This window comes from Mustela nivalis, assembly GCF_964662115.1.
Source record: "Mustela nivalis genome assembly, chromosome: 15".
Lineage (NCBI taxonomy): Eukaryota > Metazoa > Chordata > Mammalia > Carnivora > Mustelidae > Mustela > Mustela nivalis.
In genome coordinates, this window is record NC_139034.1 from 57,853,630 (window position 1) to 57,874,452 (window position 20,823).

Below are 20,823 nucleotides of genomic sequence, written 5' to 3' on the forward strand. Positions count from 1 at the left end.
GAAGCAAGGTCTAATAACATTTAATATAAAGAATACTGATAGCACATTTAAAGTATTTATTTTAGGATACATCATTTTCAGTATCTTTTAACTTTCGCCTCACTTGTGGGAAGAGGAAAATGGAAGTACATTATCCTGTATAAGCAGCTAAACCTTCAACTGTTTATTCATTTTCCACAGATGGACGGAAACCATTTCCAATTAACCATGGGGAAACTAGTGATGAAACTTTATTAGAGGTAACAATAAAACTTGTTGGCCTACTTCAAGTGTTATCAATGTTCTTGTTATCTTTAAAATATTTCTGAAGATCACTTGAATAACATTTTCTCTGCATTTGAATGCTTCTGTGTCCTTACCCTCTTGAGAAAATCCAAAAAGAAAATTATGAGTTAGTGTTAAAAATCTACACCAAATGAAGAGAGTTTCAGAGTTCTTTTTGTGAACAAGTATCAAATTTCAAAAAGATAAGAATAGTATTGAAAGAGTGGCACATCTTTTCCCATATTTCACTGATTCCAAGATACCACTATCTTTATCTTGATCCTAATTTTAGAGATTTTTAGATTTATGAACAAATTGTGTGGCTGAGATAGTAATTTTCAAGTTAAGTTTCTGTAAAGTATTTTAAGAAAGAACACTTACTGTATCTTCAAGTTTTGTACTAAAGAAATTAGGCTACCAACCATTCACTCTTTCTGGTCTGTGCTTTAAATTATTTTGTATTTAGAAAAAGACGTCTGCACTAAAGATTAGTATGAATTGGGAAAATATGAAACATTTGTCATTTGAAAGGAAAACACAAGTTTATAAACTGAAAAATTACACATTTTTCCCCCCATAGGATGCCATAGAAGTTTGCAAGAAGTTTATGGAACGTGACCCTGATGAACTGAGATTCAATGCAATTGCTCTATCTGCAGCATAGCTTGTCAGTGACGGAAACACCAAATACTGTATTATTTGCAACAAAAATTAAATTTCCGCTGCCACACACTAACTCAAAAATTTTGATATTTTCATTAACTTGACTGATTAAACTTTATGTGAATTAAACTTTGACTTAATCTGCGTTTTATTTTTGTCCCATGTTAAAGCTGTCATTCTTTTCTCCCCTTTGTTTCTTGTGAATGACTTACCTTGTCTGGGAAGTAGTGATAGGCTTCTTATTCTCTTAAATTTCATGGGAGATTTTTGTCTTGGGCACAGGTACAGTTTCCATCTGCATAGTGTAAATATATGATATATCACATATTTTGACATACTCCCTTAACAAGCAGTTGTGGAGTGTTGACTTGTCATGACCTGGACATGGTCCTAGGTACAGGAGTTACAGCCATGAACACAGTCCATAAGTTCCACAGTCTTGGAGCCTATGTGCTTGTGAGAAGAGTTAAAGAACACATCAGTAAGAGACACACCAATGATAGATGTTAGGCCAAGTCAGATTTGTGTTAGAGAGTGACTGAGTGGCTACTTTAGAATCTGTAGTCAGGGGAGGCTCCTATGAGGAAGTAACTGTGAAGTTGAGATCTGAATAGCTAAAAACAAACAAACAAACACCAACCCGAGAAAGGTGGTAGTGAAGAATAAAAGGAAAAAATACAGAGTCCCTCAAGTAGGAAAATCGTATGGTGGTGTAGGGCCAGAAAAAATGCTTATAAGACCAGAGCATAGAAAGTGAAGGGGAAGGTGGCAAGAGATAAGGTCGTAGGAGGAGAGGCTGAGTGATACAGGACAACAGAAAAAGGAATTTAGATTTATTGCAAGTGTGATGGTAGACCATGGAAGGTTTTAAGCAGGAGAGTGACCTGATTTGACTTACAATTTCAGAAGATCATCTTGACTCCTCTGTGGATAATATTTTGGGGAGGAGATAAGAATGGAGGCAGAGAGATTTGTGAGGTCAGTGAGAGACGGTGATGGCTTAATTTTAAAAGAAGTGGTAATTTAGATGGAGCTATGTGTGTGACTTTAATGTGTGTTCTGAAGAAGGGAGGGCTTCAGCTGCATCTTGAAGGAGAAGTGGAAGGCAGAGGAAAGGTGGAAGAGTATTTATAGAGCTGGATCAAAACACAGGTTTGGTGTGATGGCAATGCCCTATATTTTGTGGGGAGAGTATTAATTACACAGGTGTATGCAATTATCAAGACTCAGTGTATTGTTCATTTAAAATCTGTACTTCACTGTACATTCATTTTACCTCAAAAAAAAAAAATAGAGTTGGGTTGGAAGGATTGTAACAGTTAGGAGAAAGAAGGAAGTTCTAGAGCAGTCATTGAGTGTAAACGTGTATACCTGATTCACTGAGGTGACCTAGATTTCTGCGGCAGTGACCTGAGATAAGTGGTATTTCAGGAAGAGTAATGGAATAGTGACGTAGAGAATTGATTCGATCTATGTTACTCAAAGTGTTACATCAGCATTACCTGAGAACTTGCTAAAGAAGAGTTATTTCAGACCTCACCGTAGACCTACCAAATCAGAACTTGGTTTTCGACAAGATCCTTGGGTAATGAATATGCATATTAAGTTTGGGAAGCACTGGATTAGAAAAATAGACTATAAGGAGGAGGGTCCCTTTGGAAGACCTTCAAACTCTCTATGGTGAAGTGATGGCAATAGGGATGAAGAAATCATCTGAAACAACCAGTAGTGTATGAGACTGGTGCTTCTGTCCTGCCAGTAAAACCAAGTATTCCACTCTGCTTTTCCATCAGTTATTTGCATTCTGTACTCCCAGCTGTCTTGTATATTATCTTAAAATTTCAAGTATTCCTAAACAGTTCTTGGTTCCCTTGCTGACTTTTTCCAAGTATATAACTTGTCACCAAAAATCTACATCATTTCTCAAAGTTTGCTGTGATGAATACTAATTTTTCAGACTTAATGGGCAAGAAGGGTTTGAAGTCAAGTATCTGTTGAAAACATTGGGTTAAAATAAAGGTAATTTTAAAAAATATAAGTTTCAGAACTCAGAGCTTTTTAAAAAAAATCTATGTATTATGAATGTCATTTTCTAGATGTTTTATGGAACAACCATTTAGGACTGGCATTCTTTTGCACACACATTAAGATGCTAGTCTCTTGTGAAACTCAAAATTTGAAAATTTTCTCTTAGATTTATGTCTAGGATTTTAGTCCTACTACTGTATTAACTATAATACTTTGTTTAGTCACTTTCTTAAAATTTAGCACTTACAGAAGAAATTGATTTTATATAGAAACTTGTAGAGAGACAGGGTGGTCAACAAATGGGACATTTCTGAAACTTGTTAATGATTAATACATTTGGGGGAAATGGAACTAAAGAGAACTGAAACTTTAAATGTTTTTACTTGGACTTTTGAGAATTAACTAAACATCTTTCAGCAGGTATAATGGTTTGCTTTTAAGTACTGAAATAGAGTTTATGATATCCATATTTAACCTCTAATATTTTTCGTGTTCATTTGTGACTAAAACCGAGGTTATCTGTATTCTGTGGTGATCAAATTTTAACATGTCTCAAGTGGAAACCATCTTTAATACTGTATAAAAATTATTCAAACATGATTTAAATTTAGTTTCATTCCAACTTAGATTTGTGTACAGTGCTTATTAGGTAAGCTTTGTAATTGGGTTGTGTATAACATATAACCTGTTTATCTAATTTTGAAAATAATATAGTTTAAGAGACATTTTCAGCTATTGTCTGTCTACTGTAATATCTTTCAAAGTAGCATCTCTAGGCTTATGATTCTTACATTGGTGCTTGTGAGAAAATTGCAAAAAGTAATATTTTCATCACATCTAAAACATTTTTCTATCTGAAGAAATTTCCTTTAGAGAAAGCTCACATATATGTAAATATGTGTATATATACACACATATATGTATTTGTATATATGTATATATTTTTGTGTATATATCATCTGGGAACAAATATAGAGATATCCATGTGCATGTATATGCACGTGCACACACATCCACACATGTTCACATATCCATACCTAGAATAGGCAAATAACTTTGATCTAAATTCTCTGTGGATTATTTAAATCCTTGGCTGAAATTAAAGTAAAGCCACTTTGAAAAGTATGTAATCATTACAGAAGGTTTTTAGCTAATTTAGAAGGATTTATACATACATGTATGAAGTTTAATAGTTAATGTCTTTATTAAGATTCTCTGGTAAGATCTTAAAATGAGGTTTCTTGTACTCTCAACAGAATTACCACTAAAAACCAAGTGTGGAAAATACTGAGTTTTTAGATAGCCATTAAGTAAGCTTTGTCATTTTTTTTTTTGCTTCTTTTGATTTCAGAGTATGGCCTGTTGTGTTATAGATTCAGTATAACGAAGAAATTTAGTGTCCTGGTGCCAATGGTGCCAGTGGATCAGAACAATCCTCATGCCTTAGTTTCCTGTATATTTTTACTTGTTTTGCCTTTGAATAAAAATTATTCTAAGTCTTTCTCTGGACTTCTTTGTTTAGGATAGTGGTTTTGAACCTCTCTATTGCTTCTGCCTACATTGTAGATGAGAGTCCCCAGTATGACACTTCCATTGTCCATACCTAGATAATAGTGGGAAGTTCTGTAGACACTAACGGCTATATATTATGAGCATTACCTCACTGTCTAATTGATGGGCTAGTTGGGAATCCCTAGTTTAGAGGCATTGAGTATACATAACCTATACTAAGAGCTATTTTGCAAAATTAATTATTTAAAAAGTTTAGGGAACCTGGGGTGGCTCAGTCGGTTAAGTGTCCAACTCTTGGTTTCAGCTCAGGTCATGATCTCAGGGTCCTGAGATTGAGCCCCATGTTAGACTCCACACTTAGCAGTCTGCTCCAGATTCTCTCTCTCTCCCATTCCCTCTCTCCCTCCCCCTGCTTTCCTTCTCTCTCTCTAAAATACATAGAATCTGGGGCGCCTGGGTGGCTCAGTGGGTTAAAGCCTCTGCCTTCGGCTCGGGTCATGATCCCAGGGTCCTGGGATCAAGCCCCACATCGGGCTCTCTGCTCAGCGGGGAGCCTGCTTCCGACTCTCTCTCTGCCTACTTCTCTGCCTGCTTGTCATCTCTGTCTGTCAAATAAATAAATAAAATCTTTAAAAAATAAATAAATAAAATAAAATACATAGAATCTTTAAAAGGCTTAGAGATATATAATAAAGCCTTTCTAATCCATAAGACAGCTATGAGTATAAATTGAATTATTGAGAATAAAAATCCATGTGGTCAAGAATAAATCCCAAATAGTGTGAATGACACATTTTAGTTGATTCAAAGTGTGCCCTTTATCAACATGTATAGTTAAATTTAGTTAAAAATTTTAAATTTAGTTAAAAACTGTATTTAAATACCAGTTATGTTCAGTAGTGTATCCCTTTAGAGCTAAAGGATAAAGTCTCCATCCTGCACATGTTCTGTGAGGACAAGATGAAAAATTGCTTGAGGTTTTATTTGTATCCTAAACATGAAAGACTTGCAACACAGGCAAATGTCGTAAATCAGACCATTTAAAAATGTCCTAAAACCTGTCTGCTGAAACATCATCCTGCCTACTGAGAGTTTAACTGCCTGGAGTAGAAGATGACAACAGGTTACATATGCATTTTCCTTTAGGACCAAGTAGCAGACAGTTATTTTTCTTTATTCTGCCTCCAACATGAAGTATTTGGAATCAGAAGTTTCTCCTGTCCTTCATCAATACTAAAGGACTACACACAGTTAATAATAGTGTGTACACAGTTGATGGGAATGTTACATTGTTTGTATTTTTACCTTGGAGACCAAAGCATAGTTCATGGTTTGGGTATAATTTAAAAGACACATTCTTCTGAGAAATTGATTTCTTTCATAAACAAAATGCAAATGCCTTAAATATTTCTTTATTTTAATGTGTTAAATAGAATTGCTTTTAGAGCCATAGTCTGGTATGGCTTGACAATCAGAGACACATGAAGTATTCAAGATAAGAGCATAATGGTACTGATTTTAAGAACTTTAGATAATAATGCTTTGGGCAAAAGAAAGACAAAGGAATATTGAAAGCCAACTGTTCACCTTACTGTTTTAATTTTTACCTTGTTTCATTTTTAGGAGACAAGAGCAGGTATTTCAGATACTAAAAATATTCCTGTGAAGGCTTTGTTTTTCAGGGATAGTGGTCAACTACTGTTTTCTTAATGTGCATGAAATGCCTAGAGAAAGTAACATCTTTAGCTAAATGAATAAAACATGGAATAGAAAATGCTTAGGCCAATTTATTCATACCCCTCCTATATTAACTGTAGAGTTGATAGCTATGTAGATTTTAGCAATTTGTTGAGCAACGAACCTGGTTTTAAAATTGATCTAGTTGCTCTCAAACTTTGCAGTCTCAGAAGGCCCTACACATTCTTAAAAAATATTGAGGGGCCCAGAAAGAGAACTTCAATAGGGATGAAATCTGTTGACCCACAAATACTAAAGATTAAAACAAATTTTCTGAATATATTATTATTAAACAATATTCAAAAAATAATTATTTTCTTTAAAAAGTTAGAAGAGTAGCAGTCAGTATTTTACATTTTTGCAAAATTTCTTTAGTCTCTGACTTGCGGAAGACAGCCGAATCCTCCTATCTGATAATGAATGAAAAGCGGAATTGGTAACTTAGAGAGTCAGTTGGTTATCCATGTAAAAACAATTTCAGAGATGGTCGTCTGAAGACAAGGACCATGTCTCTTGCACACCATGTTATCCTCAGAGTCTGGCACAATGTGTGGCAAATGGAAGAGGGCCAGATGACATTTAGCTAAACTGTATTAGACTCTCCTGCAGTGGGTTGAGACACAAACAGGAGGCGAAGATGTAGATTCAAGGAATATAGGCACCTCCTTCAAGGCACATGGTTGAGAGAAGAGAAATGAGGTCTTAGGTGTGTGGAATCAGGATCAGTGGAGGACTTTTAGGTTTTTTTATTAAAAAAATTTTTTTAAATGATTTTATTTATTTTCTTGAGAGAGAGAACATATGAGCAGAAGCAGGCTCCCCGCTTAGCAGGGACCCCCCCCGCCCCCGCTCAGCCCCCTGCACAGAAATCGATCCCAGGACCCTGGGATCACAACCAGAGCTGAAGGCAGATGCCCAGCTGACTCACCCACCCAAGTGCCCAGCAGAGGACTTTTTTAAAAAAGAGTATTTCTATGTGAGGATAAGCAATACTAAACAAAAAATAGAGACAAGTTGAGAACACAGGTAAGAAATGGGACGCTTGAGGGATCTAACTGTGGGCACGGTTAGATGTGTCATCTAGGAGAACATTTTGAATTTGAATGAGCATTGGAGATGCCAGATCTTGCCAAAATGCAGATTCTGATTCAGCCATTAGATATAGGGCCCGATATTATGCATTTCTAACAAGCACCCAAGCTGCCGGTCTGAGGACTCCTACTTTGAGCTGCGTGATTCTAGAACCCAGCTGAAGAGATAAACCATGGGCAGGAGAATTAAATACCTATGGAATTTGGAGATTCTGGCTGATGGAACTTTTTAAAAAAAGATTATTTATTTATTCATTTGGCAGAGAGACATCACAAGTAGGCAGAGAGGCAGGCAGAAAGAAAAGGGGAAGCAGGCTCTCCGCCGAGCAGAGAGCCCAATGTGGGGCTCGATCCCATGACCCTGAGATCATGACCTGAGCTGAAGGCAGAGGTCAGTGGCACCCACTGAGCCACCCAGGTGCCCCTGGCTGATGGAACTTCTTAAGGGAGAACTTTCCCCCTAATATCCAATTAGTACCCTTTCCCACTAAATGGCTATTTTATGAGAATTGCTTCACTAGAAAATTTCTGACCTTGGTAATTTAGAATCTCGGTGTTCTTGGGGCTTGTGGGTGGCTCAGTTGGTTAAGTGTTGGACTCTTGATTTCGGTTCAGGTCACGATCTTGGGGTCCTAAGACGAAGCCCAACGTGAGGGGCACTGTGATGGGTTTAGAACCTGCTTGAGATTCTCTCTCTTCCTTTCCAGCTGCTCTCCCCACTCCGTCTCTAAATGAAACAAAGATTGAATCTCAGTGTTTTCACAATGCTTGATTGATAGCATGATATTGACATTACGGCAGCAAATATAGTGGTTCTACCAAAAACCCACCGAAATGTCATTGATTCAGGAACAGAGCTCAGGCTCTGGTTTCAGACGTGGTTTGATTCTTAGTTCTGTCTCTATGTGGTTGGTCTTAGGAAAATTATTAATATATTAGATAAAAGTACCCTTTTGTGGGTTTTTTGTGAGAATTGTAACTGTGGTACATAAAAGCCTACTCAAAAAAGATAGTTATTATTATCACAATCACCCCCAACGAGTGCAATAACCTGTATTGAACATATTTTTAAAGTTTGTGTCATGAATCATGAGACTCACCTAATTTTTGGAAGAATTTGAATAAGAAGATGGAATGAATAGATCACATTTCGTTTCCATGCACAAGGGAACTGTGCATACTTCTTCTGTAACTCAGAAATGGTTTGACTTTAAAAAAAATCTCAAAATAGCTGAAGTTAGCAGACATGCAATTTAGCAAGGACGATTGGAATTTTGGTCTTTCCTGTAATAATACTATACCAAAGCATACTGCTCATTAGGAAAACATTTTTATCTGAATCTTTTACTCGTGAGGGCCAGAATGCTGTTTCTCTTTTTGATAGCTATGTTTACAGAATCTAAATCACCCCGAATAATTACTTCAACATTTCAAGGTATTATAACTGCTTACATTTCATTTACAAGCTATTTGAATTTTGGTGAATTCCAGTATGGTGCTAGAGCAACAAAATGAGATCAGATAAGTTCACTATGGGGTTTGTGATATAAACCTATGTTATTTTTTATCACAACTCCTGTAAAGAAAATTCGGATATTTAAAATTTCCACTTTTTACAGTTGGGCTTTCTATCCTGAGAATAGACCTCTGAGAGCTGGAAATTTGGAGGCAACTGATGAGTGCCCATGTCTGGGTAGGTGTGGGCTGGCTCTGGTCCACGGAAGGGTCCACAGCACAGGACATATCAATAGTTCTTTGACTACATCTCCATGGTTGCTTTGAAAGCTCTAAGGTGTAATGCCTCTATCTGGTTTTCTTCTGGAACACATACAGTTGGAAAAGAGGAAGTCAGAAGGAGGTTAGAAAGTAAATACTACAACTGAGATAAAGTTACATAAATCTCAGAGCACCTGGGTGGCTCACTTGTTTAGCATCTGCCTTCAGTTTGGGTCATGATCCCTGGGTCCTATGGAGCCCTGCATCTGGCTCCCTGCTCAGAGGGAAGCCTGCTTCTCCCTTTCCTACTCCCCTTGCTTGTTCCCTTTCTCACTGTCTCTCTTTCTGTATAATAAACAAGTAAAAGTCTTAAAAAAAAAAAAAAAGCTAAGTCAATCTAACAGACTATTCCCAGCCATATTCAATCTGAACTTTTATTGCCAGTAGCCACACTACTGCAAATATCTAGTGCCCTCCTAGCAATTTTGTAATCGTTACTGACCTCTTGTACTGGTAGGATATGTCTGGGTGATGGACGACATTAAGGTAGCATAAGGCATGTTGTAGTTTGCAAGGTGCTACCACATACACGGTGTTAAGGACATGCAGAAATGTCAACCAAGCTGCTGAAAGCCACTTTCAGTTTAGGTTTGTGAGCCCAGTGTTATTAAGATCCTTCTGGATTTAACTTTGAAAAGTTCTTCTCATTCTTTTTCTAAATCTTGTAATTGTCTCTAAGTACTACCTTCATAATTGATGCTCTTACTCTAGCCATGCTTTTGAGAGTTTTAAGAATTATAAGCCCCGGACTTCTTTCAAAGGGACCAAACTAGAAGTGGATACTTAATGGTGGGTGACATGTTGATTTATGACCACTACCCTAACCTGACATTAGATCTAGTCGACAGGTAGGGCAGTAAACATAGACAATGCTAATGTCTGATTTTGAAAAATCTAGTTATGCATGAGAAAAATCTTGTTTTCTCTCATGGTATTGGCTGAGTATGTCAGGATACCAATTAAAAACTGATCTAAAAATTAGTAACTCCTGCTCTTTGCATGTAGCTTCCAATAAACTTTTCTCTGGCCATGAGGGTTCAATGAACAGAGCATCTCTTTGGCAAAGAATTTTTCTGGGGTGAAATATTACCGTATAATTATTTTGTTGTACAAATTTTTTTAAAAGGCTAATTTTACATTGCCAATATATATTTTTCTTTTTTGAAATTTTTTTTTTAAGATTTTATTTATTTGACACAGAGAGAGAGATCACAAGTAGGCAGAGAGGCAGGCAGAGAGAGAGAGAGAGGGGAGGAAGCAGGCTCCCCGTGGAGCAGAGAGCCTGACGTGGGGCTCGGTTTCAGGACCCTGGGATCATGACCTGAGCTGAAGGCAGGGGCTTTAACCCACTGAGGCACCCAGGTGACCTGCATTGCCAATATATATTGAAAAGAATTTTTCCTGTCTACAATAAATAACCCTTTATATTTTAAACAGCATAGTGTTAGGTCTTTCCCTATAAACTTTTGCTTATCTAGACCATGCCCAGAGGTCTATCTCTGCAAAAATAAAATGGAGTCCATTATAATGCTTCCTGAAGTAACAAAGCCACATATCCGTAGTCACTACCTTTAATTATTCAAAGATCCAGTAGAAGAAGACACGTGTGTGTACAATCTGTGGAGAAGTGTTCTTGTGTGTGTAGCCTTGATCCATGACATAGTGTAACTCACTGTCTTAGTTAGCAGAAATGGGATAGGTAGGTGTCTTCTCTGTCCTGAGAAAGCCCCAAGGTCATGTTTTTGTTTTTGAGTTCAGTCAAATAGGATTGAAATGGTTTGGACTGACTGGTCTGTTTCTGTCCACAGGGATCAAAGAAGTTGACAGTAGAGTCATGGATGGCGCTCTTCCTGCAAGAACTCCCCGGGACTTTGGTGATTTACATCACAGGCCATCTGGTTTCATTCATGATCCTTGGGAGCATTCTCAAGTGACCCCCCCCCCCCGCCATTCAAGGAAGCCCCTTTACCTCTTTTCATATGGAAGCTTCTGGCTGAGCTGGGCCCGAGGCTGGCCTCTTCTGTGATAATCTCCAATCCTTGAGGGAGAACCAGACCTGACTTGGCGCGATTTCATGGCCATCCTGGAGCTCTGAAGAACAGCCAAGGGCTTCTTTTCATAGTTCTTTGTAAGGTTTCTTCATAGTGTATGAAAGTAAGAATGAGCTTTGTTAGAAATTTGTCATTTGGGGTGCCTGGGTGGCTCAGTCGGTTAGGTGGCTGCCCTTGGCTCAGGGCTGTGGTTCAGGGTCCTCAGATAGAGACCAACATCAGGATTCCTGCTGAGTGGGGAGCCTGCTTCTCCATCTGCGTCTCCCCCCCCAACCCCCGTGTGTGCTTTTCTAATAAATAAATAAAATCTTAAAGAAAAGAGAAAAGGAAATAAAAGAAAAGAAAGAAAAGAAATCTGTCATCTTACAACTGAGGCCCCACTAGTACTAGCGGTAAACCCAGGAGTACAACCTGGTCTCTTGTTTCTTGGGCCAGTCTATTTTGTAGTTTTTTAATCCTTTCCTTTTTGAAGGTAATATATTATCAATACCTAGCCAGTAAGAAAGGCTTATTAAAAGGATTATTAAGGTCCTTATTTTCTATAATTCTATAATGACTTCTATAATCAAAGCCCTTATTTTCTATAATTATATAAAAATAAGTTTCCTATAATGGATGAGCTGTTTCTTCTGTCAGTCCATTTCAAAATGTAAACAACAATGGTTATTATAAAGTGTTAATAATACAATAAACACTGTGCTTATTTTTTTTCGCCTGCCTTTTTAGCAGAACAGTTTGAACAGATAGTATGGTTGTTGCTCTATTTTAGTAAACTTAATGAGAAGTCAGGTAGAATTTCTCTTCCAAACCATTAAAAACAAAAAGAAAAAAAGAAATATGTTTTAGAGAAATCTGGACTTGACTATTTTTGTCTGTGATTTTTATTACTAAAAATATACTTTTAGGGAAAATACAGAGTTTATTTTATTCATTTCGCAGAGCTTCAGGAAGAGAAATTTAGTAAACACACATTCTCTCCTTCTTTCCCAGAAGCCCCAATAGTTTATTTTAAAGCTAATTCTAGGGTAAGTCCTTTTGATCTCACTGCTATCACTTAGAGAATTACAGTGTGGTTTTGCAATTCTGGCTAGAACACAAATGCAGGATCTTAATGGCAACAGCAACAAAAAAAGTCCTACATTTAATGTAAAATGATTTGAGTTCAATGATAAGAAACTGTTCCACATGTTTAAAAAAAAAAAAAAAAGCCAAACTCTAAATTCTTAAGATCTTTACCATAGGAAGAAAATAACTAACCGTTCTTCTTATTATGGGGTTGGTCCCATGTTTTGAAAGTTATAATCTCAGTTGATCTCTTAATGGGATGTCTGTGAACACAGGAGGAAGGCTGATAAGAACCAACGGCTTCTCATCTATTTCTTCTCAGTTAACCATCCAGCAGGTTCCGAAGACAAATTTAGGAAGCCTTGTCTTCGTCCACTGGGCAAAGCACTCATCACTATCCTAAGGCTGTTCTAAAAGCCTCCCAAGGTTTGTCTGTGATTTGGGGGAGTGATAAAATATGGATTCACCTAGATTTTCCCCCTTCTATGTACCTCTGTCTTATCTTCATTTCTTAATCTGTAACATGTTAGCTTCTTTTCCTCTCTGGCTTCTATTGAGTTGAATCTACTTGCCTGAATGTCATTAATGTAAGGCTGGCAACATCATAATCCTTTAATTACTAACACTATGAGATACATTTTTGTGGGTAAAGATGATATAATTATGACTTTATCATTATATATGTATGTATTTTTTATTTACCTGAATTTAATTTTTTCCAGCTTTATTGAGATATATTTGCCACACATTAGGTAAGTTTAAAGTGTACAACATGATGATTTAATACACATATAGTTGTGAAATGATTGCCACAATAAGATTAGTTAACACCTCCATCACCTCACATTTTTTCTTTTTATTCTGGGTGATAACACTTAAGATTTACTCTCTTAGTAACTTTCAAGTGTATAATACAATATCATCACCTAGAGTCACAATACTGTACATTAAAACCCTAGAACTTATTCATTTTATACCTGGAAGTTTATACCTTTTAACCAATATCTGTTAATTTTACACCTTACTTCCCACCCGTCCCCACCCCCAGCCCTTGGCAACCACCATTCTATTCTCTGAGTTTGGCTTTTTTAGATTCCACATATAGGTAAGAATATACAGTACCTGTCTTTCTCTGTCTGACTTATTTCACTTAGCATAAACACTTCAAGTTCCACGCATGTCGTCCCAAAAGGCAGGATTTCCTTTTTTTTTTTTTAATGGCTGAATATTCCATTTTGTATGTGCGTGTATGTGTGTGTACATGTGTGTGTATGTGTATGTATAATTTCTTCATCTGTCAATGGATACTTAGGTTGTTTCCATGTTTTGGCTACTGTGGAATAATGCTGATATCTCTGAATGAACATGGGGTTGCAGATATCTCTGAGATACTGATTTTGTTTCCTTTAGATGTATACCCAGAAGTGGAATTGCTGGAGCATATGATAGTTTTATTTTTTAATTTTCTGAGGAAACTCCATACTAATTTTCACAATGGCTGCATCAACTTGCCTCCCCGCCCCACAGTGTATAAGTATTCCCTTTTCCGAACATCCTTGCAAATACTTGTTACTTTTGGTCCTTTTGTTTTCTAGCCATTCTGACAGCTAGGAGGTGAAATCTCATCGTGGTTTTGATCTGCATTTCCCCGACAGTGTTGAGCATCTTTTCATGTACCTGTTGGCCATTTGTATGTCTTTTTTGGAAAAGTATTTTTTCAGGTCCTATGCTCATTTTCAAATCAGATTTTTTTTTCATTTTTCTTTTTTGCTATTGAGTTATATGGATCCCTTATATATATTGGATATTAACCCCTTATCAGATAGATGGTTGCAAATATTTTCTCCTATTATGTAGTTTGCCTTCTCATTTTGTTGATTCTTTTGTAGTACAGAGCTTTTTAATTTGATGTAGTTCCACATTTTTATCTCTGTTTTTGTTGCTTGTGCTTTTGGTGTCATATTCAAAAAATTATTGCCAAGACTAATGTCAAGGAGTTTTCCCCCTATGTTTTCATTTAGTAGTTTTACAGTTCAGGTATGATAATTAATCCATTTCTGTTTAACTTTTGTAAATGATGAAAAATATAGGGTCCAATTTCATTCTTTTGAGCATGACTATCCAGTTCTTCTAATACCAGTTATTGAAGAGAATATCCATTCCCAATGCATAGTCTTGATAGGGACTGCACTGAACCCACAGATGGCTTTGGGTACTATGGACATTTTAACAATATTAAGTCTTCCCATCTATGAACACGAATATCTTTCCACTTACTTGTGTCTTTGTTTTCTTTCATCAGTCTTATAATTTTCAGAGTACAGATCTTTCACCTTCTTGGTTAAATTTATTATTTAGATATCTTATTTTTTGAAGATATTGTAAATGGTATTGTTCTTTTTTAGATAGGATGTTGTTAGTGTACAGAAAAGCAACTATTTCTGTATTCTATGGCAATTTTACTGAAGTCATTTATTAATTTTTTGGTGGAGTCTTTAGACTTTTCTCTATATAAGATCATATCATCTGCAAACAATTTTTATTATATTTAATATATATTTTTTATCTACCCTCCAGTAGTGAATCTCCCCATTAATAAAGGTATTACAGAAGCATGAGAAATATATATACAATCCAGATGTTGGCTATCTTTGAACTCATGAGGATTGGTAAATTTTGAACCATAACCAACCACAGTATAAATTCAGTTCTTTTATTAGAAGAATTTCCACTGTGCCTGTCTCTTCTTGCAGACGTTTTCAGTCATCAGATCCTTTTCCTCTTATAATCTTTGCCCAGACCTCATTCAGTCCGGTTCTTCCTTGCCCCTTCCTCTTTATAACTCAGAATAGCCTTTGTCTTCTAATTCACCCCAACTCTTCTCTACCCCACCCATGTGTTGCAAGAAACTTGGGCTTAGGTTATGCTTCTAGGGTGCCATGCCAAAGCATTAACCGACAAAGCCAATCTCTTCCTGAAGAGCAGTGTTCTCAACTAGGGTGATTTGCCCGTCCCCTCCAGGAGACATTTGGCAATACCTGGAGACATTTTTGGTTGCTGAATTTTTAGGGTGCTGCTAGCACCTAGTGGTTAGAGACTGGGGATGCTGCTATACCTCCCACAATGCACAAGACAATTCCCCTAATAAAGAATTATCTAGCCTGGGTTATTAATTGTACTTCTGTTTAGGAACTCTGCTGTAAAGAAATTCTTGTATTAGCTGCCATAATCAACAGTATTTTCTACTCTGCTACTATCAATGTTTTACTAGTTCTGTGCATTAAGAGTTGTTATATGTGTGTGTGAATATATATGTATATAGATACATATATACCTATTTATGCCCACATATACTCCCATCAATAAATAGTTGTTAAATACCAGATATTTCTAAATTGCTCAAGGCTGAATGAGAAAAATAAATACAATACCTCATGAAAGGTGCTATGATGACATAAAGAAGAGATATCTAACCTATCCTAGGATGATCTGCAAAGATGTTTTGAAGGAGGAAGGAACTGAGCCTGGATGAATAAGTAGGAGAAAGCCAGGCAAGGAGAGAGGGAAGCACAAATCTCACAAAGGGAGAAATACGGGTAAGGCATGTGGTTAGAGGTGTGTGCAGGACCAAATCCTGGAAACCATTAAATGACCCTTAAAAACAACTGACAGGTGTCTGGGTGGTGTAGTCAGTGGAGCATCAATCTCTTGGTTTCAGCTCAGATTGTGATCTTAGGGACCTGAGACGGAGCCCCATGTTGGGCTCCTGGCTCAGTGTGGAATCTGCCTAAGACTCTTTCTCCTTCTCTTCTGGCCCTCCTCCCTCAAAAAAAATACATCTAAAAAAAAAAAAAAAAGGCAATTGGGAGTCACTGAGGAGTAATGGAAGGTGGGATATTTTGGCTTCATGATAATATTTATATTTTAGAAAGGTCATATGATTTCTGAAATCCAGCTGTGAGCAAATGAAGGTCTGACCTAATATAATAGATATGGAGATGGAGAAGAGGGCCAACTAGAGATTTACTACAGAAATAGATGGACAGGACTGGGAATGGGGTAGACACAAGTGAAAGACAAGACCAAATTTTAGTCATAGTACCATTTGCCAAGTCAGGGAGGACTGGAGGAGGTTGAAGTTTGTGGGATGAGATAGCCAAAAAAGATATTTGGCTGTATCGTTGTGTCATATATATTTTCTCATTTATGAAATTAATATATCTTTTGTAAAAAACTTATAAAAGAGAAGCACAATATCTCCATTTGGAAATAGTTGGCATTAAAATTTGGGAAATTTTTTCTGATTTGTTTTATGTGGCAAAATACACATTTGAAAAATGCAATCACATATTAGGGTGCTTTATACATTGCTTTTTATCCATTCCAGTATGTATTTTTAAACATCTCCCTATGTCTTGAGTTGCCTTTTACTTTTTTTTTTTATTTTAAAGATTTTATTTATTTATTTGACAGAGAGAGATTACAAGTAGGCAGAGAGGCAGGCAGAGAGAGAGAGGAGGAAGCAGGCTCCCTGCCGAGCAGAGAGCCTGATGTGGGACTCTATCCCAGGACCCTGAGATCATGACCTGAGCGGAAGGCAGCGGTTTAACCCACTGAGTCACCCAGGCGCCCTGCCCTTTACTTTTTAATGACTGAGTGATAACCACTCTATGGAAGAAACGTAATTTACTCCACTTCACCTGTTGTCACTTTAGATTACTTTGGGATTTTCATTTTTTTAAAAGATTGTATTTATTTATGAGAGAGAGAGAGAGAGAGAGAGAGAGAAACAGGCTCCCTGCTGAGGAGGGAGCCCAATTCAGGGCTTAATCCGAGGACCCCAGGATCATGACCTAAGCTGAAGGCAGATGCTTAATGGACTTTGACAGAGATCACAAGTAGGCAGAGAGACAGGCAGACAGAGAGGGGTAAGCAGGCTCCCTGAGCAGAGAGCCCGATGCGGGACTTGATCCCAGGACCCTGAGATCATGACCTGAGCTGAAGGCAGAGGCAGAGCCACCCAGGAGCCCCTGGGATTTTCAACAATGCTTCATGTCATCACAAGTTTTGTCCTCCAGAAGCTGAAAGAAATGGAGTTTGAAGAGCAAGATACTTATTAAGGATTGACCCCTGTGAAACAAAGAGGGAAGAACTGGAAAGAGCAAGGGAGAGAGGTGCCTGGGTGGCTCAGTCATTGGGCTTCTGCCTTCGGCTCAGGTCGTAATCCCAGGGTGCTGAGATAGTGTCCCACATCGGGCTCCCTGCTCAATGGGAAGCCTGCTTCTCCCTCTCCCACTCCCCTTCCTTGTGTTCTCTCTCTCGTTATCTCCCTCTGTCAAGTAAATAAATAAAATTAAAAAAAAAAAAAAGCAAGGGAGAAGTTGAACTGTGACCCAGGCTTCCTGTTTAGGGAAAGGACCCATCAACCGTACTCTGCTTTGGATAGAAATGACTGGACTTTTCTAACGTACAGTCACTCAGTCAGCGGATGAGAGCAGCTCTGAGAGGACCATGAGCTCAGAGGAGGCTGCACTCAGCAGCTCAGGCAGACCTCAAAAGCACTGGCAGCTGGTGACTGTCTGCTGACCACACTCTTTCTCCAAAGGAAGGTTTGGCTAGCATATCTGTGTCCACCACAGTGGCTCATTTCACGCACAGATCTTTCTTCATATTCTTAGGATGAATGCCCAGAAATGGAATTGCTGCAACAGAGTATGAGTAGTTAACATTTTTAAAATATTTGTCAAATTACCTTCAAGAAAGATTGTACCACGTTCTCCCACCGACCATTCATCGCTAATGTATAAACACATGACAATTGTACTGTTTTTCAATATTGGAAGGTACTTCAAATTCTTTGGGAAAATGAACGATATTCTTGATGATTTATTGTTGTGAATTTATCTTTAAACTCCTGCGGTAGGTTACCTTTTTCTATAGAGCTGCATAAATCTTTCCAGAAGGATAAAACACTCTAATGACTGATAGTAGAAGGCAACGATTTGAGGTTGGGGCACCAGGTGGTGGGTATAATAGAGGGCACGGGTTGCATGGAGCACTGGGTGTGGTGAAAAAATAATGAATACCGTTATGCTGAAAATAAATAAATTAATTAAAAAAAAAAAAAAAAAGAAGAAAGCAACGATTTGGATTTGGGCTTCTGAGCTGCAAATTGCATCACTATAGAGGCCGAAATGGCTGATGCCTGAGCCGGCTTGAAACAGAGCTCACCATCCCCTACAGCTCTTTCCATGTGAGAATTTGAGCAAATAAGCGAAACTCCCATTTATAAGGAAAAATTCATATTTGACACACTGCTGTGAGAGAGAGACTAATGAGAAATAATAAGTGCCTACTCTGTCAAGCGATGCCCTAGGCTTCCACATATACCATCCTACTTAATTCTCACGACTTCCCTCCGAAGTAGTTATTATCATCACATTTTTCAGATGAGGTAATTTAAGGTCAGTGTGTCTGGTTACTTGGTAACCTTAGTCATTCAGATTTCCATCTTTGTGCTTGTTACCATCCTGGGCTGTTACCCCCTAAGCTTTTAGCCCAGTTACATAGCAGCCGGCTTTAAACAGTATAGTATAGGTACATAGTAACTGTAATAACAGTAACCCTCATGAAGCTTGGGGAATGTCTGTCCTTCTCCTGGACTAGAAGTATATGGGAGTCAGTATCTAACAAGACAATGCTAGTCTAAAAAAAACAAAAAACAAAAAACAGGAATTCAGGAAACAAAACAAACAAGAGAAAAAAAATAAGAGAGAGGCAAAACAAGAAACAGACTCTTAGCTGTAGTTCTCTACTTGGTTATGAGAGGGGTGGGGAGAGAATGGGTGAAATTGGTGATGGAGATTAAGGAGAGAGCAGTTGTCCTAAAGAGCACAGGGTGACGTATAGAAGTGTCGAATTCACCACACTGTACACCTGAAACTAATATAACACTGTATGTTGACTCTACTGATATTAAAAACTTAAAAAATATATTTTTTAAAGATTTTATTTATTTGACAGAGAGAGATCACAAGTAGGCAGAGAGGCAGGCAGAGAGAGAGGAGGAAGCAGGCTCCCTGCCAAGCAGAGAGCCCCATGCGGGGCTGGATCCCAGGACCCCAAGATCATGACCTGAGCGGAAGGCAGAGGCTTAACCCAGTGAGCCACCCAGGCACGCCCCCCCAAATATTTTAGTAATAAAAAATAAAATACGATTAAAAAAAAAAAAAAAGCAGTGTGTGTGTGGGGGGGGGGGGGCTGTGGGGGGGTGGGGAACGGTTGAAGGAGGCTATTCCAGGCTAAAAAAAGACCTAACCAAATGCAATTGTGTGGTCATTGTTTGGATTTTGGTCTGAGTAAAACAGCTGTAAAAGACATTTTGGTATCAGTTGAGGAATTTGAGTCTGGATGGGATATAAACTGATACGTGATAATTCCTTAGCTTCAGTTAGCTGTAGTTAGGTGTGAAAATGGAAATATTATGTAGAAAAGTTTCCCTTAAAAACCGAGATGTGTATTGTAATATCGAGGGGTGAAAAATAAGATCTTTAATCAGGAAATGAAGGTGATGAAGTGAATAAGGTAAAATACAAACCATTGTTAAATACAGACGCTAGGTTTTTAGCTATTCTTATACTAGTCGCCTGCTCTACGTTTACTCATTATAATGAAAAACGACGTCAATCAACCGGAAAAAAGAAAATAAGGGTTTCTTTCCTTTAGGAGAGTAAGAACCGATCTTTACCTTCCTCCAAAGGTGCCGCCATCAACATGTGGCCTGAATAGGGCTTCGGGAGCATCACGCGAGGTCCAAGGGAGACCGGACCAACGAACACGTTCCTTTCCGAAGATTTAATTTTTGAGTGAAAAGAACTCACATAAGCCAAACCAGGAGCCCCGACCCTCCAGCCCCCTGCGCACCTACCCAGGACCGCTGGGGACACTGAATAACTTGTCACCTTACTGTCCGACGCTCGGGGTGAGGGCGAGAGAAATGCCAGGCTCCCCTCCGCTCCCACCCTTAGCGGAGAGGCCGGGCTGGAGTGGCAGGTACGTTCCAGCTCACCCACCTGGAGGCCGGGTGGAGAGGGGCTGGACCAGAGTGGGGGGAAATAGGCGGCACACGCTCAGGCCACTTCCCTCACCTGCCACCAGGAGGGCTCGGGCTGCGGCGCGGGGCGGAGAGCTTGGGGCGGGGAAGGCCACGCACCTGGCGGCGGGGCCGCGCGCAGCGGGACAGCGGGCTCCGCGGAGCCGCGCGCGCCGGGCTCGGGCCGCAGGTGAGGGCGACAGGCCGGGCGGCTGCGCGTCACGGCGGGCCGCGCTCCTCCAAGGGGGAAGTTTCTTGGCCCGGAAAGGTGCAATTGTGTGCAGCTATTCCTGGTATGTCAGGCGGGTCCGGCGGCCGCAAGCCGAGGGGGCGCCTCTTGCCCGGGTCCCCGGGAGAGGGAAGGCGGCCAGGAGGGCAGAGACGGGAAGGATGCGGGCGCGGGGGCGCAGTCCCTCGGGGCGGAGCCGCGGTCTGGGCGGGCAGCGCGGGAGCGTGGCCTTGGCCACGGTCTCCTGGCGGTCGGTGGCATCTCCTGGCCCAGACAGTCTGCCCACAAAGGCGACTGCGGCCGGGAGACCCCGGG

General features: G+C 39.1%; 2 protein-coding genes across 15 annotated transcripts in view; one reads left to right on the forward strand and one right to left on the reverse strand.

Moving 5' to 3' along the window:
- Nucleotides 1-1,062, forward strand: part of UCHL3 (ubiquitin C-terminal hydrolase L3) — a 105,191-nt gene extending 104,129 nt beyond the window's left edge. For all 4 annotated transcript variants that reach the window (XM_082701245.1, XM_082701242.1, XM_082701243.1 and 1 more), the window contains 2 exons: nt 181-239; nt 845-1,062. In XM_082701245.1, coding sequence (XP_082557371.1) covers nt 181-239; nt 845-928 — 143 coding nt within the window. In that variant the 3' untranslated portion in view covers nt 929-1,062. The remainder of the gene's footprint in view (nt 1-180; nt 240-844) is intronic.
- The window catches only part of LOC309849036 (uncharacterized protein), a 49,421-nt gene extending 29,153 nt beyond the window's left edge, over nt 1-20,268 (reverse strand). For 5 of the 11 annotated variants that reach the window (XR_014303436.1, XR_014303437.1, XR_014303441.1 and 2 more), the window contains exons 1-4: nt 20,115-20,268; nt 19,935-20,029; nt 11,041-11,208; nt 1,140-1,222 (exon numbers count right to left, since the gene is read on the reverse strand). Coding sequence is in view for 3 of the 11 variants with exons in the window: in XM_082701248.1 (XP_082557374.1) it covers nt 1,140-1,222; nt 11,041-11,208; nt 17,739-17,809 (322 nt within the window). In the remaining 8 variants the exon portion in view is untranslated. Of the gene's footprint in view, nt 1-1,139; nt 1,223-7,828; nt 8,023-11,040; nt 11,209-17,738; nt 17,890-19,934; nt 20,030-20,114 lie in introns of all 11 variants that reach the window. The other 6 variants (XR_014303438.1, XM_082701248.1, XM_082701247.1 and 3 more) reach the window with 6 other exon arrangements.
- Nucleotides 20,269-20,823: the final 555 nt, after the last annotated feature.